The sequence below is a fragment of the Lepus europaeus genome, chromosome 3, assembly GCF_033115175.1.
Source record: "Lepus europaeus isolate LE1 chromosome 3, mLepTim1.pri, whole genome shotgun sequence".
Classification (NCBI taxonomy): domain Eukaryota; kingdom Metazoa; phylum Chordata; class Mammalia; order Lagomorpha; family Leporidae; genus Lepus; species Lepus europaeus.
The window spans coordinates 34095296-34120614 of NC_084829.1; the positions used below are offsets into that span (position 1 = coordinate 34095296).

Genomic DNA, 25319 nt, shown 5'->3' on the forward strand with positions numbered 1-25319 from the left:
TTTTTAAGATTTATTTATTTATGTGAAAGGTAAAATTACATATACATACATACACAGAGAGAGAGGCATCTTCCATCTGCTGGTTCACTCCCCAAATGGTCACAATAGCTACACCTGGGCCTATTGGAAGCTACGAGCCAAGAGCCTCTTCCGGGTCTACCATGTGGGAACAGGGGCCCAAGGACTTGAGCCATCTTCCACTACTTTCCCACATGCATTAGCAGGGAGCTGGATCTGAAGTGGAGCAGCCAGGACTCAAGTCGGCTCCCATATGGGATGCCAGCACTGTGGACAGTGGCCTAAAGCACTAAGCCACAGCACTGGCCCCTGCATGCCAAATTTTATGCATGTGCATGTTCATTGGATTGCAGGTGTTGAATTTGCCACTCTCATTTATTATATATCTTTCCTTATTTGGGGATTGACCTATAACTAACTAAAAGTAGTATATTTAAATCTCTTTAGGTTTTTCAATACGTTTCTATTTCCCTTTTACATTTCAGTTAATTTGTTTATTTGAGAGGCAGACAGATGGAGAAAGGAAGCTCACATCCACTGCTTCACTCCCCAAGCTCCTCAGTGACCAGCACTGGGGCTGGGAGAAGCCAAGAACTGGAAGCTCAATCCAGCTCTCCACGTGGGTGACAGGAATCTGGATCCGACTGCTTGAGCCATCACTACCGCCTCCCCAGCTCTCAGCAGCAGGAAGCTCAAGTCAGACGCTGGAGCTGGGACTCAAACCCAGGTACTGCTACGTGTGACGGGGCATCTCAGCCAGCATCTCAACCAGCAGGATAAATGCCCGCCCTCTGTTTTATTTTGGTTTCTTGATCAATTTTTGTCTACTACATATGTAAGTTATTAACAGCTTCCTGTTTGGAATTATTACCTGGGTGAATTTAGCCTTTGTTCTATCTTTTTTTTTTTTTTAAGATTTTATTTTTTTTGAAAGGAAGAGTTACAGAGAGAGAGAGAGAGAGAGAGAGAGAAAGAGAGAGGTCTTCCATCTGCTGGTTCACTCCCCAGATGGCTGCAACCACCGGACCTGGACCCATCTGTAGCCAGAGCCAGGAGCTTCTTCCAGGTCTCCCACACAAGTGCAGGGGCCCAAGCACCTGGGCCATCCTCCACTGCCTTCCCAGGCACATTAGCTGGGAGCTGGATTGGAAATGGAGCAGCTGGGACTCGAATTGGTGCCCATATGGGCTGCCAGTGCTGCAGGCGGTGGCTTTACCTGCTACCCCACAGCGCCAGCCCCTACCTTTCTGTCCAAAGTCAGTTTTGTCTGATAATGATATCCGCAGCATCTCTTTAGGTTGGTATTTGTTTGGCATATCTTTTTCTATCCTTTTGTTTTCACTCTTTCTGTGCACTTAGGCTGTAGATGTAGGTCTTGTAAATAAATGTCACAAGCGTGCTTCTGCAGCAAACACTGAAGAGGCGGTGGTTTAACGAAATACAGCTGAAAGCAGACCGGACACTGCACAGCTGTCCCCCAGGTGGTACCTCGCAGGCCCAGGCTAGCTCCGTCTTGCATCCGCTGTTGACAAGAACTTTGCTTTGAGCTGTGCTGGTAGGAGAGTGAGCCTGGGGAAAGCACACCTGCTGGTATGGCTTCGGACCAGACAGGACATGTCAGCCCTGCTCACATTCCACTGGCAAGCAGTAAATGATGACCCCAGATAGCAGCACGGGGGCTGGAAAAATGTCGTTTAGCTGTGTGCTCAGGAAAACAGAAAGACGCGGTGAGCACAAGACAATGGCTTTGCCCCATTCCTGCTCATTTATTATGATTATTGATGCATTTGGGCTTGTTTGTAATAACTTACTTATTTCAATATTTCTGGCTTTAGGTTTCATTTCCCAGTCTTCATCATTTGTTTCTAAGTGTTACCCATGCCTTCCCTGTCTTCCCTCTCACTGGGGAAGAGCCTCAGCTTTCAGAAACATCCACCTTCTCTCGCCCTCACCCAAGCACTTGGTCAACCTTATTCTGAGATTTTTTAAAGATTTATTTATTTATGTATTTGAGAGGTAGAATTACAGACAGTGAGAGAGAGAGACAGAGAGAAAGGTCTTCCTTCTATTGGTTCACTCCCCAAATGGCCGCAATGGCCAGAGCTGTGCCAATCCGAAGCCAGGAGCCAGGTGCTTCCTTTGGGTCTCCTATGCCAGTGCAGGGGCCATCTTCCACTGCTTTCCCAGGGCCACAGCCGAGAGCTGGACTGAAAGTGGAGCAGCCGGGACTCGAACCGGCACCCATATCGGATGCTGGTCCTGCAGACGGCAGCTTTACCCACTATACCACCACGCCGGCCCCTCTTGCCATGTTTTCAGTGTGACTACTAGAAAATCTGAAGCTGAGTGTGTAGCTCCTGCTGTGTTTCTTTTGGGCAGTGCTGTCCAGGTTGCTCTTGGTTGGCTTTTCACTAGACACTCACTCCTCTGAAGTTCTTCATTTTTCTTTTTTTTTTTTTTAGTAATCTAAAAATATTTAATTCTGATATAATTCATTAACATCTTTTCATCTTTTAAATAGTAATTAATTTTTAACAGATTCAATATGACTTGCAAATACAAGTATAAGAACATAATGATCTTCCCTGCCTCCCACCCTCCTTCTTTCTATCTTTCTTTTTTTAGATAACATATTGAGATAATATGTTTTAAATTTATATTATAGTAAAAAACCTTAATACTTTACTGAATAAGAAGTTTAACGAGGCCAGTGCCATGGCTCAATAGGCTAATCCTCCGCCTGCAGCACCGGCACACCGGGTTCTAGTCCCGGTCGGGGCGCCGGATTCTGTCCCAGTTGCTCCTCTTCCAGGCCAGCTCTCTGCTGTGGCCAGGGAGTGCAGTGGAGGATGGCCCAAGTGCTTGGGCCCTGCACCCCATGGGAGACCAGGAGAAGCACCTGGCTCCTGGCTTCGGATCAGCACAATGTGCTGGCCACAGCGACCACTGGGGGGTGAACCAACGGTAAAGGAAGACCTTTCTCTCTGTCTCTCTCACTGTCCACTCTGCCTGTCAAAAAAAAAAAAAAATTAACGAGTAAAAAGCAAAAAGACCCTAGTTTAGCGAGGCTCTTCAGTTTAACCAGCCTGTTTGCTAGTGACTTATTGTCCTTTCCTGTTACTACCTGTAGACTCCACCAGAGGGCAGCCTTATCTTTGGATTATTTCAATTTTTAATGATTTATTTACTTATTTGAAGGCAGAGTAAGAGAGAGAGAGAAAGAGAGAGCGAGATCTTTCATCCACTGGGTCATTCCCCCAAATGCCCCAAGGTGGACCTGGGTGAAGCCAGGAGCCAGGAACTCCATTTGGGTCTCCCACATGGGGATAGGACCCCAACCACTTGGACCATCTGCTGCTGCGTTCCCCGGCACATTAGCAGAGAGCTGGATTGGAAGTGGAACAGCCAGGACTCCAACCGGCACTCATATGGGATGCCAGCACCACAGGCAGCAACTTAACCCCCTGTGCCACAACGCCAGCCCCAATATTTTAATTCTAGACTTTATTTTTTAAAGGTTTATTTATTTATTTATATTTATTTGAAAGGCAGAATTACAGAAAGGCAGAGAGAGAGAGAGAAAGAGAGAGAGGTCTTCCATCTGCTGGTTCACTCCCCAAATGGCCACAATGGCTGGAGCTGGGCCAATCTGAAGCCAGGAGCCAGGAGCTTCTTCTGGGTCTCCCACATGAGTTCAGGGGCCCAAGCACTTGGGCCATCTACCACTGCTTTTCCAGGCCATAGCAGAGACATGGATCAGAAGTGGAGCAGCCAGGACTCAAACCAGCGTCCATATAGGATACTGGCACTGCAGGCGGCTGCTTTACCCGCTATGCCACAGCGCCAGTGCCTAATTCTAGACTTTAGGTCAAATTAGTGTGTGTGTATAGTTAACTATTTAAGATTTTAAATATCTTCTGAGAGGAAGAGTTAACAGAGAGAGGGAAAGAGAGAGAAAGGTCTTCCATCCACTGGTTCACTCCCCAAATGGCCACAATGGCTGGAGCTGGGCCAATCTGAAGCCAGGAGCCAGGAGCTTTTTCTGGGTCTCCCACATGAGTTCAGGGGCCCAAGAACTTGGGCCATATTCCACTGCTTTTCCAGGCCATAGCAGAGAGTTGGATGGGAAGTGGAGCAGCCAGGACCCAAACCAGCACCTATATGGGATGCTGGCAATGCAGGCAGAGGCTTAGCCCTCTATGCCACAGCACCGGCCCCTAAGTACCTACTTTTAATCTTTGTTGCTTCAACATTGTGTTAGGCTTGGACCACAGTTATGGTCTTGCCATGAAGGATATTTCAGCTTATCTTGGAAATCTGTATACAGACCTAAACATGATGTTTTAAAAATCCATTATATTAACATACTATGTGTTGTGGGTGGGAGGGAAGTTATGGTGTGTGGGGGGGAGCTATTGTAATCCATAAGCTGTACTTTGGAAATTTATGTTCATTAAATAAAATTTTAAAAAAAATTTAACTGAAAAGTGATCCCTGTTAAATATGAGTGGGAATAAGAGAGGGAAGAGATGTACAGTTCGGCACATGCTCAATTGGACTTGCCCCTAACGGTAGAGTTAGAAACGTGCCAGGGGATTCCAATTCAATTCCATCAAGGTCGCATGTACCAATGCCATCTTACTAGTCAAAGTGATCAGTTTCAGTTCATAATTGATCATAATGATAGGATTAAGAGTCAAAGGGATCCCATAAATAAGACTAGTGTCTGCTAATACTAACTGATAGAATTAAATAGGAGAGAACGATCCAACATGGGGAGTGGGATACATAGACTTATAGACTGGCAGATGTCCTAAACAGCACTCTGGCCTCAGAATCAGCACTTAAGGCATTTGATCTGGCTAAAAAGCCCATGAGAGTATTTCAGGCGTGGAAAGCCAAGACACTCTGGAAAAAAAAAATTACCTAAATGAAAGATCTCTGTGAGTGAGATCCCAGCAGAAAGAACAGGCCATCAAAGAAGGTGGTACCTTTCTCTGAAGGGAGGAGAAAACTTCCACTTTGACTATGACCTTGTCGGAATAAGATCGGAGTTGGTGAACTCAAGAGGCTTCCATAGCCTTGGCAACTTATGACAAGAGCCTCGTGTGATTACTGACGCCATAAATAAGAGTGTCAATTGTTAAATCAACAACAGGAGTCACTGTGCACTTACTTTCCATGTAGGATCTCTGTCCTTAATGTGTTGTACAATGTGAATTAATGTTATAACTAGTACTCAAACAGCACTTTATGCTTTGTGTTTCTGTGTGGGTGCAAACTGGTTTTTTGTTTTTGTTTTTTTTGACAGGCAGAGTGGACAGTGAGAGAGAGAGACAGAGAGAAAGGTCTTCCTTTGCCGTTGGTTTACCCTCCAATGGCCGCCGCGGCTGGCGCGCTGCGGCCGACACACCGTGCTGATCCGAAGGCAGGAGCCAGGTGCTTATCCTGGTCTCCCATGGGGTGCAGGGTCCAAGCACTTGGGCCATCCTCCACTGCACTCCCTGGCCATAGCAGAGAGCTGGCCTGGAAGAGGGGCAACTGGGACAGGATCGGTGCCCTGACTGGGACTAGAACCTGATGTGCCGGCGCCGCAGGCGGAAGATTTGCCTGTTGAGCCATAGCGCCGGCCGTAAACTGTTGAAATCTTTACTTAGTATATACTAAATTGATCTCCTGTATGTAAAATAATTGAAAATGAATTTTGATGTGAATGGGATGGGAGAGGGAGAGGGAAATGGGATGGTTGCGGGTGGGAGGGAGGTTATGGGGGGAAAAGCCATTGTAATCCAAAAGTTGTACTTTGGAAATTTATATTTATTAAATAAATGTTAAAAAAACATATTATGTAAATGCTTACTGGTCTTCAACTCCTGGGGTGATGTTTTCCTTAGTGGTGAATTAAGCAGTTTCAAGTGCCCAATTCATTTAACATCAGAAAGTTAAGTGGCCCTGGTGCCTTCCCGAGAATCTCTGCGAATTCCTGGACAGAGCAGTGAGGCCAGCGTTTGCTCACCTGTGCCGGGTGGCTGATGTCATCTCTTGCTCCAGCCTCCTACTCTGGACGGCTGTTGTGGTCATCAGGGCCCTTACTGGCCGTGAGCTTCAGGCTCTGCACTCCTGCTGTTTCCTGGGGCTGCTCCCCTCCCTTAGAACTTTCTCTGCCTGCCTCTTGACCTCTGACCCCCAGAACCCCAACCTCCACCTCCCAGGAGGAAATCAAAATTTCTAAGCTAAAAAGTACTGCTCCTTTCTATCTGTAGATAGTCTCCAATTTACACATTAAAACTCATATGTGGGAGGTGGGGAGTAATTATTTGAAAATTTATAAGACAGCTTCAATAAGTTTGTGGGAAATGTAATAAAAATGTTTAATTTGGTGCAAAAATTTTGAAACACAAATGAGGAGAGTCTTCTAAAGGTCCTGGAAATGCATATCATGAAAAAAAAAAAAACTGCACAGGTTTCACAATACAATATATGTATCTTTGAATACATACAATATATGTATCTTTGAATGTATCTTTGAATTCCATTTCCCGCTACCCTATAATCATGGGGTGACTTTTGATCTAAGGCTGTCTGTCCACCACTTTTTTTTAAAGTGTGACCTTCAGGGCAGGTGCTATGGCGTAGTGGGCTAAGCCTCTGCCTACCGCATCGGCGTCCCATAAGGGCACCAGTTCACGTCACGGCTGTTCCATTTCTGATCCAGCTCCCTAGTATAGCCTGGGAAAGCAGCAGAAGATGGCCCAAGTCCTTGGTTCCCTGCACCTGCATGGGAGACCCAGAAGGAGCTCCTGGCTCCTGGCTTCAGATTGGCCCAATTATAGCCATTGCGGCCATTTGGGGAAGTGAACCGGCAGATGGAAGACCTTTCTCTATCTTTCCCTCTCTGTCTGTAACTACCTCTCAGAGTAAAGCGTGTGTGTTCCTTTCACTTCTCATCTCTGTAGCCACAATCGCTGTTGCCAGCCAGCAGGAGGGGTCAGCAGCACCACCTGCTCATCCCGAGCTCTGATGCTGGCCCTGCACTCAGCAGCCTTGTCTTTGTTCTGCTTTCCTCGCATCAAGCAGTGATGCGTCAAGACCCTGACCACTTCTCTATCTCTATTTCCATTTCCGTACCTACACACATCCAAATACGTCCTTGATAAGGTCACAAAACCCAGGGTGCTGCCTAGATGATGTCATTGATCCATAGCAATAGGAGGCGTGAGGTCTCTGCTACTATTTCTTTCTTTCTTTTTTTTTTTTTTTTTTTTTTTTTTTTTTTTTTTTTTTTTTTTTTGACAGGCAAAGTGGATAGTGAGAGAGAGAGAGACAGAGAAAGGTCCTCTCCCTGCCTTTGGTTCACCCTCCAGTGGCCACCGCGGCCGGTGTGCTGCGGCTGGTGCACCACGCTGATCTGAAGGCAGGAGCCAGGTGCTTATCCTGGTCTCCCGTGGGATGCAGGGCCAAGGACTTGGGCCATCCTCCACTGCACTCCCGGACCACAGCAGAGAGCTGGCTGGAATAGGGGCAACCAAGACAGAATCCGACGCCCCGACCGGGACTAGAACCCGGTGTGCCGGCGCCGCAAGGCGGAGGATTAGCCTATTGAGCCACTGCGCCGGCCTGCTACTATTTCTATCTTGTAGTCCTTGTAGTCTCTGGAGAGTCACTTCCAGTCCAGGCTCTGACCACAAATCACTCACAAATTTCAATGCCTAAAAGTAGTCCTTGTGTTCGTTTATAAAGAGTCTCACTCCAATTGAAAGTGTAACCTGAGAGTCTCACTCCCACAAACTCTCCCAGACAACACTTATATCAGTTCTAGGGTAGGCATCTGTCCTTTGGACGCCAAGGGTAGGGGGCTTTAAAACAGTTAAGGACAGGCAGGTGTCATGGCACAGCAGGTTAAGCCACCACCTGCAGCGCCAGGATCCCATATCGGCACCAGGTCCATTCTCCGTTGCTCAACTTCTGATCTAGCTCCCTGCTCGTGTGCCTTGGAAAAGTATCAGAGGATGGCCCAAGTGCCTGGACCCCTGCGCCAATGTGGGAGACCTGGATGAAGCTCCCGGCTTCAGCCTGGCTCAGTCCTGGCCATTGTAGCCACTTGGAGGGTGAACCAGTGATCTTTGTCTCTGTCTCAGTAACTCTGTCTTTCAAACAGACACATAAATCTTTTTTTTTTTTCCAAGATTTATTTATATATTTGAAAGTCAGAGTTACACAGAGAGAGAAGAGGCAGAGAGAGAGAGAGAGAGAGAGAGAGAGGTCTTCCATCTGCTGATTTACTCCCCAACTGGCCGCAAAGGCTGGAGCTGCGCCGATCTGAAGCCGGGAGCCTAGAGCTTCCTCTGGGTCTCCCACGTGGGTGCAGGGGCCCAAGGACTTGGGCCATCTTCTACTGCTATCCCAGGCCATAGCAGAGAGCTGGAGCAGAAGTGGAGCAGCCGGGACTCAAGCCAGAGCCCATGTGGGATGCCGGTGCCTCAGACCAGAGTGTTAACCCACTACGCCACAACGCTGGCCCCCAGATACAAACAAATAACAACAATTAAAAAAAAAGAAGAAGGGGCTCAGGTGGCACAGGTGAGTGTGGGGTGGAAATTCCGAGGAATGCCTGATGCAGACAGGGAACCTCAGCCTGTCCTCAGGCTGTCCACAATCCCCCGCTTCCTCAGGGTGGGGTAGCAGTGCCGGCAGGCAGGGAAGAGAGCAGAGGCTGATCCAGGAGGGGGCAGTGAAAGGTGAGCCCCTGAGCACCTGTCCTGTAGCCTTTCACGTCCTGTGCGAGTGTTTTCATCTCTGGAAAGTCACTTCCAGTCCAGACTCTCACCACACATCACTCACAAATTTCAATGCCTGAAATCATTCAAAGTGGCAAGCGACATCGCCACAAATTAACTTGTATTCTCTCTCTCTCTCCTCCCCCTTCCCATACCCCCACTGCAACTGACAAAGAATGGATACAGAAATGCATAACACTCCCCTCCCTTCCACCCCCTGCCACCTGGACATTTAGAGGAGGGTGGGGGTTATGCGGTTAGCTTTCTTTTAAAATTTTTTTTTATTATTTATTGGAAAGGCAGAGAGGCACAGAGAGAGCGAGAAAATCTTCCAACCACTGCTTCATTCCTCAAATGGCTGCAACAGCCGGAGCTGTGCCAATCAGAAACCAGGAGGCAGAAGCTTCTTCTGGGTCTCCCACATGGGTTCAGGGGCCCAAGGACTTGGGCCATCTTCCACTGCTTTCCCAGGCCACAGCAGAGAGCTGGAGCAGAAGTAGAGCAGCGGGACTTGAATCGGCGCCCATATGGGATGGCAGCACTGCAGGCGGTGGCTTTACCCACTATGTCACAAGTTTAGCTTTTAATTGGAGAGAGAAAAATGGCCAGCAGAACTCCCCAGAACAGAGTGTCTTTAAATCTCCTCCATGGGAGCAGGGGCAGACATTTGACGCAGCAGCTAAGATGCTGCTAGAGACGCCCACATCCCATATCACGGTTGCTTGGGTTTCAGCCCTGGCATCCGATTCCAGCTTCCTGCACTATGCACCCTGGGAGGCAGCAAGTGATGGTTCAAGTGGTGGAGTCCCTGCTACCCACATGGGAGACCTGGAAGGAGTTCCTGGCTCCTGGGTCCGGCTTCTGCCTGGCCCAGCCATTTGGGGGAGTGAACCAACAGACTCAGGATTAATATCTCTCTTCTCTCTCTCTCTCCTCACACATATACATCCCATCCCTCTTTAAATAAATTAACTAATTTTTTAAAGATTTATTTTATTTATTTGAAGGACAGAGTTACAGAGAGAGGTAGAGACAGAGAGAGAGGTCTTCCATCTGCTGGTCCACTCCCCAGATGGCCACAATGGCCAGAGCTGCGCTGATCCGAAGCCAGGAGCCAGGAGCTTCCTCTGGGTCTCCTGTGTGGGTGTAGGGGCTCAAGGACTTGGGCCATCTTCCACTGCTGTCCCAGGCCATAGCAGAGAGCTGGATGGAAAGAGGAGCAGCCGGGATTAGAACCGGCACCCATATGGGATGCCGGTGCTTCAGGCCAGGGCTTTAACCCACTGCACCACGGCGCCGGCCCCTGCTAATTTTTTTTTTTTTTTTTAGAAGTCCTTTCTCAGTTAAGATACTTTCTTCCTGATCTGCACTGTTCTCGATCCTTTGGCTAAAAGCCCTGCTGAGGATCACTCACACTGTCCTGTGTCGGGTAATTAGAGCCGCTGGAAACTGAAATGAATGAGGGGAATCTCTTGTTTTCTTTCGTGGCTTTTAGTTTATCACATGGGAAACTGTACAGTTCCTTCCAATCCAGCGTTGGGAAGAAAGCTCAGGGGTTGTCGAAGGAACCTGGCCTGCCTAAAATCTTGATCCTGATGAACCAATCTCCCCGCTCAGAGACTCCAATCCCTGCAGCCTTCAAACCACATCCAGCCAAAGCTTCATCCATGTAAAATTCCCCCTCCATGGCCTTGCCCCACTCTGCCCTACCCCACAGTAAGGGAAACCCAAGAACCTTCCATACTGACCGGGGCAGCACCTGCAGTACCAACTCCCACAGACCAGCTTGAAGCATTACTGGGTTGTGACCCCCAGCTGTGAAACACTGAGGAATTTATTGCTGTCAGCGTGTTTTCAGGCAGGGGGCAGTGAAGGGTTCTCCAGAGGAGACCAGAGAGATAAGAATCCCAGTAGAGGGATAATCTCCATGCCAATGCTACAAAAACAACACTTCTGTCAGCTTCTGTCTTTTCGGAAATTTCCAAAGGCTTGAGTGCTTCAAGTCCCAAGTCAGGCTGAGCAGTTTAGTCAGTCTTTGGGGCGGAGAGCACAGGAAGTGGAGTGTGGGGGGCGGCTGGAATTCAGGTCTCTGCCAAGTCCTCTTCTTTCCAGGAATTGTGTCACCTGCAGTGAGACACTCACAGTGACTGTCATCCTTAGGTTCGGAAGGACCCCCGTTATACCTGATTCCCCACTTCTGCACTCAGGTCCCGGAGAGAAGGTGGCCCTCCGGGCACGTGCCCTGGTCTCCTGGGAGCAGCAGTTAGGAGTCAAGCAGTACCCTGAAGTGACCACACCCGGCTGACTTGAGGGGGCCCTACGCGCATCAAGGCTCCCAGAGATCCTGAGCAAGGGAGGGCCCCTTCCTGAGGCCAGAGAAGCCCGATTCTGGAGTGGGGCAAGAGGGAAGTGCAGTTGTGCCGCTGTGTCCAGCTGCTCTTTGAGAGTATCCACAACCAGTGTCTATCACACGAGCTCTGTTGAACGTCTGACCCTCCTCAGGGCTTCCTTCTTCCTGAAATTCCTTACCTCCTTTGCTTAAATAATCAGACTCCTCTAACTTTTCTCCATCTCTGCTTTTTCTCTATATTCTTTGAGTATTTCTCTTTTGATAACTGGTTGGCCATGCAGCTCTGCATTGCTTTTTTTTTTTTTTAATACATTTCATTTATTGTGATGACTGAGTTTTTTGGTTTTGCACCTAAGGCACGTGCATCCCCCACCTCATCCTAGCCCTGGCCCTGTTCACCACACTCCCTGCTCCCATCTGGAGTTCTTTTTTCTGTTTATTTGTTCTGTTCTTCTCACTGTCTTCCCTTAGGGCCATCCCATTGTCTCCCCTGCCTTCCACATAGGGACGTATGGATTCCTGCCAAAGTTATCTCCTGTGTAGGTCTTTCCACTTCCAACTGTGGTCTCACAGAGACTTCTGACTCAGCACATCAGAGAAGAGTCCTTCACGTTCCCGCGACCCATCTCTGCTCTTCCATTCACTACCTCAGTAAATGATGCCATGCTCATCCAGTCTACAGCCCCAAACAGAAGACTTTATCCAGTGCTTGGACAGTTCTGCAGATTTCAACTCTGATGGAACTCTCGAACCTGTGTGCTCCCTTATTTATAGTCTGTTGTTAGTGTGATCTGTCTCTTATTATTTTTTAAAGATTTATTTTTTAAAAGACAGAGTTACAGAGAGAGGTAGAGCCAGAGAGAGAGGTCTTCCATCTGCTGGTTCACTCCCCAAATGACCACAACAGCCAGAGCTGAGCTAATCTGAAGCCAGGAGGTTCTTCCAAGGTCTCCCATGTGAGTGTAGGGGCCCAAGCACTTGATCCATCTTCTACTGTTTCCCAGGCCATAACAGAGAGCTGGATCAGAAGTGGAGCAGCCAGGCCTCGAACTGGTACCCATGTGGTATGCTGGCACTGCAAGCCAGGGCTTTAACCCACTGCACCACAGAGCTAGCCCCTTATTATTTTTCAGTCTGTTTTTGTTGGTAGTAATCATTTCACATGTAAATCTGATTATCTTTGATCAAAATAGCCAATTATAAAGTAGATTGCCTGCCATGCTATCAAAGCCACTAGATTTGTTATCTTATAGAAGTAATTTTTTTAAAGATTTATTTGAAAGGCAGAGTTACAGAGGCAGAGAGAGCTAGAGAAAGAAGTCTTCCACCCAATAGTTCATTCCTCAAATGGCCTCAACAGCAGGAGCTGAGTTGATCTGAAGGCAGGAGTGGTAATGTTTTAAAATGCCTGTCCTTGGGACTGGCACTGTGGCACAGTGGGTAAAGTTGCTGCCTGCAGTGCTGGTCCCATCAAACACTTTTAAAAATTAACAAATAGTGGGGCCTGCACTGTGGTGTAGCAGGTAAAGCCACCACCTGCAGTGCCAGCACCCCATATAGGTGCCAGTTTGAGTCCCAACTGCCCCACTTCAAATCTGGCTCCCTGCTAATGGCCTTGGAAAAGCAGCAGATGGCCCAAGCGCTTAGGCCCCTGCACATGTGTGGGAGACCTGGATGAAGCTCTTGGCTCCTGGCTTCTGCCTGTCCCAGTGCTAACCACTGGGGCCGTCTGTGGAGTAAACTAGTGGATGGAAGATCTCTTTCAGTCTCTGCCTTTCTTTCTGTAACTCTGCCTTTCAAATAAATAAATAAATATTTTTTAAAAAATTTGAGACACTTGATCACCCTAGTTTAAAATTTGTATGCAATTATACATATGTTTAAGCAAAGAAAATTTTTAAAAAGAGAGATAGAATTTGTCCTACGAGATATTAACACATAGGTCAGTGTCATAGTAATCAAAACAGTAGGATACTGGAGCAAGAAGAGACAAATCAGGGAATGGAACAAAGCAGAGCATAGACACAGACCTATTACACAAACTCTCAGTTTAATAAACTCAACCACAAACTACAGCTCCTGAGGAGAAGTTGTTGGGTGCCTGGTCCACTAAGTGGATGGAGAAAAACAAGGCCAGATCTCCATCAAACAAAAAGGTATATCCTAGATGAACTAAAGAACTAAATGTGAAATTTTAAACTATAGAAAGGTGTAAGAGTGTCTTTGAGATCTCAGTATTGGGAGACTTCTTTTAAAAAGTCGAAAACAGGGCTGGCGCTCCACTTGCAGGGCTGGCATCTTGTATGGACCCCGGTTCAAGTCCCAGCTGCTCCTCTTCTGATCCAGCTCTCTGCTAATGGCCTGGGAAAACAACAGAAGATGGTCCAAGTACTTGGACCTCGGCACCCACATGACAGACCCAGAAGAAGCTCCTGGCTCCTGGCTTTGGATCAGCTCTGCCCTGGCCATTCCAGCCATCTGGGGAGTGAACCAGTGGATGGAAGACCTCTCTCTCTCTCTCTCTCTCTCTCTCTCTCTCTCTCTCTCTCTGTCTTTCCCTCCCTCTGGCTATAACTCTACCTCTCAAATAAATAAATAAAATCTTTTTTACAAAAAAGTCTAATGTATGGGGCCAGCACCGCGGCTCACTAGGCTAATCCTCCACCTGTGATGCCCACACACAGGGTTCTAGTCCCGGTTGGGGCGCCGGATTCTGTCCCGATTGCTCTTCTTCCAGTCCAGCTCTCTGCTGTGGCCCGGGAAGGCAGTGGAGGATGGCCCAAGTGCTTGGGCCCTGCACCTGCATGGGAGACCAGGAGAAGCACCTGGCTCCTGGCTTTGGATCAGCACAGTGCGCCGGCTGCAGTGCGCCGGCCACAGTGGTCATTAGGGGGTGAACCAACAGCAAAGGAAGACCTTTCTCTCTGTCTCACTGTCCACTCTGCCTGTCAAAAAAAATAAAATAAAAAAGTCTAATGTATGATACAAAAATGGAAAGCATTTAATTCAAGTATCTTATAAAATATAGATAGTTAGGTATATAGCATAGAATATATCAAAAATTTGATGTCCAGCACCGTGGCTTACTAGGCTAATCCTCCGCCTGCGACGCCGGCACACTGGGTTCTAGTCCCGGTCGGGGCGCCGGATTCTGTCCCGGTTGCCCCTCTTCCAGTCCAGCTCTCTGCTGTGGCCCGGGAAGGCAGTGGAGGATGGCCCAAGTCCTTGGGCCCTGCACCCGCATGGGAGACCAAGAGAAGCACCTGGTTTCTGGCTTCAGATCAGCGTGGTGCACCAGCCGCAGTGGCCACTGTGGGGTGAACCAATGGTAAAGGAAGACCTTTCTCCCTGTCTCTCTCGCTAACCACTTTGCCTGTCCAAAAAAAAAAAAAAAAAAAAAATTGAAAACAACAAACTAATTGCACACAATTGGATCTTTGATGTTATTTTGGATAAATAAAATATGCATAATGAAAATATTATATTAACATACAGGATATACACAAATATCAAATCCATTAGGATGGTCACCTAGGTAGTGGGGAAAGAGGTTAGGTATGGGAGTAAGGACTGGGGAGGGAGGGAGAGCTTGGAGATGCCAGCGTGTGATTGACTCAACTCTGTGCACCGGAGGTATGGCATGGAGGATACAGTGAGTGAACTAGAAGTGGTCATCACCATGGAAGGGGAACTACAAAAACAGATATATAAAGCATGCTAAATTTGACAGCTAGGAACCCATGCAATCCCAGAAAGGACATTTTTGTGTGAGCTCTGCCACTGGTGAGTACAACTAGAGACAGCAGAGTGTTAGGCGCCAACACACTGTGCTACAATTATGTGGAGAAATATGAGCCAGCTCCACTACTCAACTCTGGGCCCTTGGAGACGTTGGACTTGATCTTTTCTATATGTATTTTTAAATTTATTAGTACATAGAGAACGGATTTCATAAATTTCATAGATACAATTCCAAGAATAAAATGTCAGCCCCTCTTTGAATTGTTTTGTGATAAAACACTTTCAATTTGCTTCATAATCACGGGCTCAATGCTCCTCTAAACAGAGCTCTATAAGTAAAAGGTAGAGAGACCACTGTTCTGTAGGGGTAGAGACAAGGGTTATAGACAAGCATCAAAGCAAAAGTTGTCAGTTTAGCTCAATATGCATTGAGGGTTTTTATTTTTTTATTTTTTATTTATTTATTTATTTTTTTTTTTGTAGTCTATATTTTAGCTACAACCAATCAGAGAGAACATGATAATTGTGTTTTGGGGTCTGGCTTATTTTACTGGTCTCCAATTGCATCCATTGCGTTGAAAGCAGAGTTCCGTTCCTTTTCTGGCTGAGCACTGTTCCAATCTTTTTCTCCCTAAAATACGGTTACAGGTCAGCGGTGAAGCAAACAGTGTCGGACCCAGACTGCCTGTGCTCGCGTGCCGGCTGCGCTGTTTCCTCGCTGCTTGCCCGACCAAGTTGCTAGACATCTCTGTGTATATAAGAAGACAGAGGAATTTCTCTTGAAAAATTGTGATCCTGGAGCCTCCCTCGTACAGTGTTTGTGAGGATAAACGTAGTTGGGAAGTATAAATGTTTAGAAGAGCTCTTGAGTATATTAAGCACTCGTAAGTTGTCGATGTTGTTAAACACATTGCCAAACACGCTCAGCAAACTGAATGCTGGCTCCTTTCTGCTTATCCTACCGATGCCCCGTTCCTTCCTCTTTCGCTGCGACTATATCCTAAGATCCTCACCTCCACAGTAACTCACAGGGGCCCACGGGCCCGGGGATCAGGACTGGAGCGCAGAGCCTTTACGATGAGGACGATGCCAACCACGACGCCCGCCAGGCCCACCACCAGGCCCAGGGCACAGACCACAGTCTCTGTTGTCTCGGACATCTGGATCGGCTCCTGGGCCTCTGGGGGAAGAATGCAGAGATGAGGTCAGAGGTGCGGTGAGGGGCCGGGCTGGCCTGGGCCGTGTGCGGGAGCTGACGGTGACGGACCGTTTGACGGCACGTTAGGAGAAGCAGAGGGCAGGCCCAGCGCGTGGGGAAAGCTGGTACGGAGGGCAAAGCGTGCCAGGAGGAGCGGGCTCCGGGGGGGGAACAGGCAGAGGGGCAGGGGCTCTGTACCCCAGTGCGTGAGGAGCGGCGCGTCCAGGCCCCAGTGCTCCACCCTGCAGTCGTAGACGTCATCGGCTGAGGGCACGAATGTCAGGTAGTGGAACTTGCGGAATCTGAATTCGGTGCTGGCCAGGAAGACGGTCTCAGAGACCCCCTCGGTGACCGGCTGCCCGTTACGCAGCCACGTGACGTTGAGCACCGGTGGGAAGAACTTGTCTATGTGGCAGATGAGTGTGTTGGGCTGGCCCAGCTCCACTGGCTCCTTGGGAAACACGATCACCTCCGGGGGCTCTGGGGACAGACAGCACCTGCTGAGTCCCCAGTCCTGGGGTAGACGACAAAGGCTCCACCTGCTCATCTACCTCAAACCCTGGGGTGCCTGTGGGCTCCCAGATCAGAGCCCAGTCCCATTCTGCTGATCCCTCTCACTCACCTCGACCTTTCTCTAGGGGAGCCCCTGGCATTGCTGGTGTCATGGGCACTCTGCGGGAGGATCGCCCAGCCACGGGCACCTGGGCCTCCTCTAACCTGTGTGTGGTTGGGGGGCCCTCCCATGCCTTCCCAGTTGGGCTCTAGCAGAATCAAAGAAAAGCAGTACCGCTGGGGGCCTGGGTGTGGTTGGAGCGCTGGATATAGGCATTCAAGTTTGACTTGGCTGTAGCAATATTGGCCAGGCCGCCCTGAGCCTCCGCGGAAAAGGTGCGACCAAACTCCGGCAGGTGCCACATCACCTGTTTCTTGTCCAGATCCACGTAGAACATTTCATCCTCATCGAATTCAGCCATACACTCCCCTGATGGTTCGTGCGTCTGCGCAAATATGACAAACACTGACACATGCTCCGCTGTGTAAAGAAAGACGAGGAAAACATGACGAAGCGCATGTGATAGAGCCAGAGAGCAAACATTTCTAAAACAATAAAGCAGAAAGGGAGCAGGTATTTTGCCCGGCAGTAAGAGGCGCACATTCCACATCAGGTTCCATTGAAACAAAAATCAAAACATAAATTCAAAAAGAAAGTTTGGAACCAATGCCAAAATAACTGCACAATACTTTTGAATTTAAAATGACTAAAACGAAAAGTGTTATGAACAACACTATACACACTGCAGCTTCATCTTCATAAGCTAAGACAGAACTGAAAAGGGGGTGTTTTCTTCTCTTAATATTTCTATTTTTTGTCCTTTTCTGTAATAAAAAAAATCCCCACTCTGCCCCCCAAGGACCCTAAAAACAATTTTATATCTGTGGTCCTAGAAGAATTGAGGTCTTACACGGAGAGAAAAATCCCACTTAATTCACCAATAGCCATGACTTTAAGTAACTTACTTAACCTCTCATCCATTTGCAGCACAGGGTTAGCCTGAGGATTGGATGAGTAGCTATGCCAAGTCTTCAGAGTGCCGCCTGGTTCATCGGAAGCTCAGCAGATGTTACCCGGCTCTGTATGAGTCGTGGTGCCGAGACTTCCACAGGCTGGGGAGCAGCCCGACTTCCTGGCCGGGCTCTCCTCACTTGCTCCTCCCTCCTTTCCTTTCATAGCTGCTCTGCTTACAGATCTGTTTGTTTGAAAGGCAGAATTACAGAGAGAGGTAGCAACGGAGAGATAGAGAGGTCTTCCATCTGCTGGTTCACTCCCCAAAATGGCCGCAACAGCCAGAGCTGAGCTGATCTGAAGCAGGGAGCCAGGAGCTTCCTCCAGGTCCCCTACGTGGGTCCAGGGGCCCAAGGACTTAGGCCATCTTCCAGCTTTCCCAGGCCATAGCAGAGAGCTGGATCAGGAGTGGAGCAGCCGGGACTCGAACCAGAACCCATATGGGATACTGACGCTGAAAGAGGCAGATTTTACCCCCTGCACACGGTGCCGGCCTGGAGGAAGGATTTTGATTGACAGGAAAGAGATTAGACTCTTCAGAAACTGGTGAGTGATGTGGGCAGGAGAGGGGGTGGAAAACTTTCTTAGGCTGGCCATGTAATCATCTAATTGGCAAGTCACTTTTTAAATTGTTTTTAATTGACAGACATAGAATTACATGTTTTATTGTGTGTAACATGCTGTTTTGAAATACACATACATAATGGAATGCCCAAACAGGGCTAATTACCACGCATTGCATCACATGCTTCTCTTTTTTGTGGTGAAGAACATTTAAGATCCGTTCTCCTGGCAATTTTCAAAGTTACAATACATTGTTATCAGCTACAGTCACCACGCTATGCAATTGAATTCTTGAAATTACTCCTCCGCGCTGGCGCTGTGGCGCAGGTTAATCCTCCACCTGTGGTGCCAGCATCCCATGTGGGTGCTGGTTCTAGTCCCGGCTGCTCCTCTTCCAATCCAGCTCTCTGCTATGGCCTGGGAAAGCAGGAGGAGATGGCCCAAGTCCTTGGGCCCCTGCACCCACGTGGGAGACCCAGAAGAAGCTCCTGGCTTCGGATCAGCCCAGCTCTGGCCTTTGTGGCCATTTGGGGAGTGAACCAGCGGATGGAAGACCTCTCTGTGTCTCTCCCTCTCTGTGTCTGTGAATCTGCCTCTCAAATAAATACATAAAATGTTTTTTAACAAAAATCACTCCTCCTAACTGAAATTTTGTATTCTTTGACCAACATCTCCCCAGTCCAAAGCAATCATGTGTATTCCTTTCATTTAAAAGGTAAGGAAGGCAGACAGACTAATCGGGAGAAGGTCCTGAGTTCAGTTGGATGCACATTGTATTTATAGTAAGCAGAAGTGATACACAGACAGTTGTATCTAATGTTTGTCTTAGGACAGAGTCTGGGTCGGAGAGCTAAAAGTCAGGCATCAGTGGTAGGTGAAGGTTAGAAGATATTTTCAGCCGGCGCCGTGGCTCAACAGGCTAATCCTCCACCTTGCGGCGCTGGCACACCAGGTTCTAGTCCCAGTTGGGGCGCCGGATTCTATCGCGGTTGCCCTTCTTCCAGGCCAGCTCTCTGCTATGGCCCGGGAGTGCAGTGAAGGATGGCCCTGCACCCGCATGGGAACCCAGGAGAAGCACCTGGCTCCTGGCTTCGGATCAGCACGATGTGCCGGCCGCAGCGGCCATTGGAGGGTGAACCAGCGGCAAAGAAGACCTTTCTCTCTGTCTCTCTCACTATCCACTCTGCCTGTCAAAAAAAAAAAAAAAAAAAAAAAGAAGAAGAAGAAGAAGATATTTTCCAGGAAGAGTGCATAAAATAAGAGCAACAGGGGCCGGCGCTGTGGCATAGTGGGTAAAGTCGCCACCTGCAGTGCAGGCATCCCATATTGGCCCCAGTTTGAATCCCGGTTACTCCACTTTCGATCCCGCTCCCTGCTAATGCACCTGGGAAAGCAGTAGAAGATGGTTCATGATCTTGGGCCCCTGCACTGATGTAGGAGACTTGGAAGAAGCTCCTAGCTCCTGGCTTTGGTCTGGCCCAGCTCTAGCCATTGCAGTCATTTGGGGAGCAAACCAGAGGATGGAAGACCTCTTCCTGTCTCTTTGTAACTCTGCCTTTCAAATAAAATAAATAAATCTCTAAAAAGAAGAAGAACTGCAGAGATCTGAGGGTACAGCTCTGGGGAACATGATAATTAGGAGGCAATCTCAAAAGAGGATCGAGAGAAATAGAGGCCGGCGCCGCGGCTCACTAGGCTAATCCTCCGCCTTGCGGCGCCGGCACACCGGGTTCTAGTCCCGGTTGGGGCACCGATCCTGTCCCGGTTGCCCCTCTTCCAGGCCAGCTCTCTGCTGTGGCCAGGGAGTGCAGTGGAGGATGGACCAAGTCCTTGGGCCCTGCACCCCATGGGAGACCAGGATAAACACCTGGCTCCTGCCATCGGATCAGCGCAGTGAGCCGGCCGCAGCGCGCTACCGCGGCGGCCATTGGAGGGTGAACCAACGGCAAAGGAAGACCTTTCTCTCTGTCTCTCTCTCACTGTCCACTCTGCCTGTCAAAAATAAAAATAAAAATAAAAAAAAGAGAGAGAAATAGAAGAAAAATCAGGACAGGGAAATCTAAAGGGAGATTTTTCACAAGTTTCAATAAGAAATCAGAAAGAGGTGCTGTGGCGTAGAGGGTAAAGCCGTCGCCTGCAGTCCGGCATCCCATATGGGCACTGATTGGAGTCCTGGATGCTCCTCTTCCAATCCAGCTCTCTGCTGTGGCCTGGGAAAGCAGTGGAAGATGGCCCAAGTCCTTGGGCCCCTGCATCTGCATGGGAGCCCGGGAAGAAGCTCTTGGTTTCCGGCTTCAGATCAGCACAGTTCCAGCCATTGTGGCCATTTGGGGAGCGAACCAGTGGATGGAAGACCTCTCTCTCTCTCTCTCTCTCTCTTTCTCTCTCTCTCTCTACCTGTCTGTAATTCTGCCTTTCAAATAAATGAATACATTAAAAAAAAAAAAAGAAGAAGAAGAAGAAGAAGAAATCAGAAAAAAGTGGATTAGAGTGTAAATATTATCATGAACTCCAGTCAGAGACACTGAAAAGTACCCCCTGGGTTTGATCTTACATCAGTGTCATTAATGGCTAATACAAGAATATTCTCAGGAGTCCATTGGAGTTTAAAGTCAGAAGCTGGGGCAGGCACTGTGGCACAGTGGGTTAACGCCCTGGCCTGAGGCACCAACATCCCATACGGGTGCTGGTTCAAGTCCTGGCTGTTTCACTTCCAATCCAGCTCTCTGCTATGGCCTGGGAAAGCAGTGGAGAATGGCCCAAGTCCTTGGGCCCCTGCACCCACGTGGGAGATCCGGAGGAAGCTCCTGGCTCCTGGCTTCGGATCAGCGCAGCTCCAGCTGTTGCGGTCAGTTGGGGAGTGAACCATCGGATGGAGGACCTCTCTCTCTCTCTGCCTCTCTTCTCTCTGTGTAACTCTGACTTTCAAATAAATAAATAAATATTAAAGAAAAAAAAAAGTCAGAAGCTTAGGTATGGGAGCAAAAACTTGGAAAGATTCATTCATTCATTCATTCATTCATTTAAAAGACAGAATAATAGAGAGAAAGGGAGAGACAGTGAGAGAGAGAGAGAGAGAGATCTTTCATCTACCGATTCACTTTCTAATGATTACAACAGGCAAGTCTGGGCCAGGCCCTAGCCAGGAACCAGGGACTCCATCTCGGTCTGCCATTTGGGAGGCAGGGGCCCAGGGACTTGGGCCATCTTCTGCTATTTGCCCAGTGCTTTAGCAGGAAGCTAGATCAGAAGTAGAGTAGCCAGGTTTCCAATTGACACTCTGATATGGGATGCCGGTGTTGCAAGCAGTAGCTTAACCAGTTACACCATAAACGCCAGCCCCCCCATCCCCCATCGTGTTTTTTTTTTTGTTTGTTTGTTTTTTTGTTTTTTTGTTTTTTTGGTTTTTTTGACAGGCAGAGTGGATAGTGAGAGAGAGACAGACAGAGAGAAAGGTCTTCCTTTTTACCGTTGGTTCACCCTCTAATGGCTGCTGCGGCCGGCGCATCTCGCTGATCCGAAGCCAGGAGCCAGGTGCTTCTCCTGATCTCCCATGCGGGTGCAGGGCCCAAGGACTTGGGCCATCCTCCACTGCCTTCCCGGGCCATAGCAGAGAGCTGGCCTGGAAGAGGGGCAACCGGGATAGAATCCTGCACCCCAACCGGGACTAGAACCCGGTGTGCCGGCGCCGCAAGGCGGAGGATTAGCCTGTTAAGCCACGGCGCCGGCCCCCCATCGTGTTTTTAAGATAAAGAACATATTTGTATGTTAAGGGAGAAGGAACCAATGGGGAGAGAAACACTAACATGGTATTATTATAACACAACATTGGAAAGAACGCAAGTAACCATCAACAGGGTGGTAGTATTCTATTCACTCTCCCTCCCCCTGTCTTAAGTCACATTCTGGGGCTGGGCTCTACCTTTAGCCTTTGAGATCATTCCATTTGGGTGAGAATCAAGCACAGGCTTGGTGCTCACTGGGGGCAGCAGCAGGCAAGAAGCTCACCCACCCTAACTTACAGCCCTTGCCTGGGTCCTTGTGGTTCCCCACCATGCAGGCCCCCCAGGCAGCCAGAGTCCCCTGGGCCCCTCAGGACCTGAATCACAAGGTCAACAGAAACATGAAACTCTGCTGTCCGGAGAGGAGGCATGTGAGCCACGCACAGAGACCTTGGAAGGGTCCCAGGGACCTGGGGGAGGGGACGGAATACAGCAACACTCTCAGCACTTTCTCTGCTGGCTCCCGACACACAGCGTCCACCCACAAGGCAGCCACACAAAGAAGGGGCTGGGATCCAGGAGAAAGCCGGGGCACCAGGTCTCTGCAGCGTTCCAGGACTGGACTCGGCCATTGTGTGCAGAAGTCTGGGGACTGAGAGTATCATTGCCCACTGGATCTGGGCTTAAACCATGGCTCTTTGACTCGGAGTTTAACTTTGTAAAATGTACTAACATTTCTAATTTTCTTTAAAATGTGTTTTCAGTTATTTGAAGGGAGAGAGAAAGACGGATAGAAATCTTATCATCTACTGGTTCATTTCCCAAGTTCCCACAACAGCCAGGGCTGGGCCAGGCCAAAGCCAGGAGCCAGGAACTCCATCCAGTTCTCCCATTTGGATAGCAGCGACCCAAGAACCTGCTTGAACCTGCCCCCTCCCAGAACGTGGGTTAGCAGGCAGCTGGGTCAGAAGGGAAGCCAGGACTTGGACTCCAGCACTCTGAGATGGAATGCGTGAGTCCAAGGTGGTCTAAAGTGCTAGGCCGAACGCCCACCCCAGAAAGTTCATTAATCTTTTTGAGCTTCATATTTTTTTCCATTTCTTGATTGAAGGTTCCTGTGAGATATAAATGAGAAAGAAACCAGACAGCAGCCCGGTACTCTGTGGCTGCCATTAGAGAGGCAAAGGTGGCTGTCCCCAGGGGAATGGAGCAGAGAAGCCAAGGAGGCCAGCATACCAGAGAGTCTGCAAAGTCTCCAGTTCCTACAGGGCCAGGTCCCAGAAGCCCGCCCCACCTCTCGCCCCAGCCCTTGCGCCCCTCCCCACCAAGCACTCACCCGTGATGGCCTCAGCTCCTTGGAGGTTGAGCAGGAAAGCCAGGGTGAGGGCCATAAGGATCCCAGCTTTGTTCTGGAACATTCTCCTTGCAGGGGTCTACAGTTGACAACTGGGAGCCCAGGAGCAGCGAGGAGGAGCTGAGGCAGGCTGGGGGCTCTGTCATGGAAGTTGGCTGGGTGTGACCAATCACTGCACTGACAGCGCTGACACGCTCTGTTGCTGGGTAAAGAGGATTCTGGAAGGGGCACACAGAGGGCAGTTTTCAGGGAGCAGCCTGGCCAGGGAACTCCAATTCCTGGTTCATTTCAGAGTTAGAGATGGAAAAGTGGCATCTTCCTCCCACGCGGAGGTCTCACGCAGTCATGTGACAGGTACCATCCTAAATTCCCCATCGCAGACATTCGCATTATCTTTGATGTTTTTGTCCACCATCTTTTTCTAACTGATTTTTTTAAATTGCTGATCAAATTTACAAAAATATTCTGCTGGTATTTTAGAACAAATGCACTCATAAAAATATATAATTAATCATTCTTTTTTTTTTTTTTTTGACAGCTAGAGTTACAGACAGTGAGAGAGACAGAGAGAAAGGTCTTCCTTCCGTTGGTTCACTCCCCAAATGGCCGCCATGGCTGGAGCTACGCCGATCTGAAGCCAGGGGCCAGGAGCTTCTTTCCTGGTCTCCCATGCAGGTGCAGGGCCCAAGCACTTGGGCCATCCTCCACTACCCTCCTGGGCCACAGCAGAGAGCTGGACTGAAAGGAGCAACTGGGACTAGAACCGGGCACCCATACAGGATGCCGGCGCCACAGGCGAAGGATTAACCTAGTGCGCCACCGCGCAGGCCCCTATAATTCATTATTCCCTAAGGCCCACTTACCTTAAATCTTCTTTTTTATTTTTAAATTTATTTAAAAATAAATTTAAAGAGAGAAAGAGAGGTCTTCTATCCGTGGTTCACTCCAGGTGGCCGCAACGGCCACAGCTGTGCTGATCCGAAGTCAGGAGCCAGGAGCTTCTTCCAGGTCTCCCACATGGGTGCAGGGGCCCAAGGACGTGGGTCATCTTTTACTGCTTTCCCAGGCCATTGCAGAGACCTGGATTGGAAGTGGAGCAGCCTGGACTCAAACCAGCACCCATACAGGATACCGGCACTGCAGGCTGTGGCTTTACCTGCTACGCCACAGCACCAGCCCAGATCTTCTTTTTATTTAAATTTCATAGAAGTTTTATAGCTTAAATTTATAGGTTCTAATAAGCTTGAACAAAGTTGGTCTTTAAATATTTCTCTATTCCCGTTTATCTTTCTTAGGGAAATTTGTAGGTAATTCTAATTATCCATATTTATTATTATTTGAGTTTTCCTGAATATTTTCTAAAGGATCTATTTATTTATGTGACAGGCAGAGTGACAGAGAGAAAGAGAGATCTTCCATCTGCTGGTTCACTCCCAAATGACTGCAGCAGCCTGGGCTGAGCCAGACCAAAGCCAGGAGCCTAGACTTCATCCAGGTCTCCTATTTGGTGGCAAGGGTCCAAGCACTTGGGCCATCCTTTACCATTTTCCCAGGCCATAACCAAGTGCTGTATCAGAAGTGGAGCAGCCTGGACTCGAACCAGTGCCCATATGGGATGCTGGCACTGCAGACGGCAGCTTAACCTATTATACCACAGCACCAGTCTTCATTCTTTTTTTTAAACTTTTTATTTAATTAATATAAATTTCATGAGTACATCTTTAGGAATTTAGTGATTTTCCTACCATACCCACCTTCCTCCCAGCTCCCTCCCCACCTCCTCCTCCCTCTCCCATTCCCAGTCCCTTCTCCATTAAGATTTGTTTTCAACTAACTTTATACACAGAAGACCAACTCCATACTAAGTAAAGATTACAACTATTTGCACACCTGCACACACAAAGTATAAAAACTGTTTGAGAGCAAGTTTTACAGTTAAATCTCATAGTACAACTCTTTGAGGACAGAGGTCCTGCATGGGAAGTTGGTGCACAGTGACTCCTGCTGTTAATTTAACAATTAACACTTGAA

General features: G+C 48.6%; 1 protein-coding gene across 4 annotated transcripts; it reads right to left on the reverse strand.

Moving 5' to 3' along the window:
• Positions 1-10647: 10647 nt before the first annotated feature.
• Positions 10648-23392, reverse strand: LOC133756837 (RLA class II histocompatibility antigen, DP alpha-1 chain). Of its 4 annotated transcripts, none has more exons than XM_062187433.1 (5): positions 23271-23392; positions 16872-17117; positions 16283-16564; positions 15900-16066; positions 10648-10919 (listed from the first exon to the last, which is right to left on the reverse strand). In XM_062187433.1, the coding sequence occupies exons 1-4, from the start codon at positions 23350-23352 to the stop codon at positions 15912-15914; spliced, it is 765 nt and encodes a 254-aa protein (XP_062043417.1). In that variant the 5' UTR covers positions 23353-23392; the 3' UTR covers positions 10648-10919; positions 15900-15911. The 4 variants fall into 4 exon arrangements, with proteins under 4 accessions (XP_062043417.1, XP_062043419.1, XP_062043420.1 ...); XM_062187435.1 differs by lacking the exon at positions 10648-10919 and adding an exon at positions 13177-13506; XM_062187436.1 differs by lacking the exon at positions 10648-10919 and adding an exon at positions 15410-15517.
• Between the last annotated feature and the right edge of the window lie 1927 nt (positions 23393-25319).

Excerpts from the sequence above, each read along its gene's own strand:
- LOC133756837 (XM_062187433.1), bottom strand. The coding sequence starts at position 23,352 with ATGTTCCAGAACAAAGCTGGGATCCTTATGGCCCTCACCCTGGCTTTC. Across the intron at positions 17,118-23,270 it reads AGGAGCTGAGGCCATCACGG|CGGAGCATGTGTCAGTGTTT; the intron begins GTGAGTGCTTGG and ends TTCTTTACACAG. Across the intron at positions 16,565-16,871 it reads CCACACCCAGGCCCCCAGCG|AGCCCCCGGAGGTGATCGTG; the intron begins GTACTGCTTTTC and ends GTCTGTCCCCAG.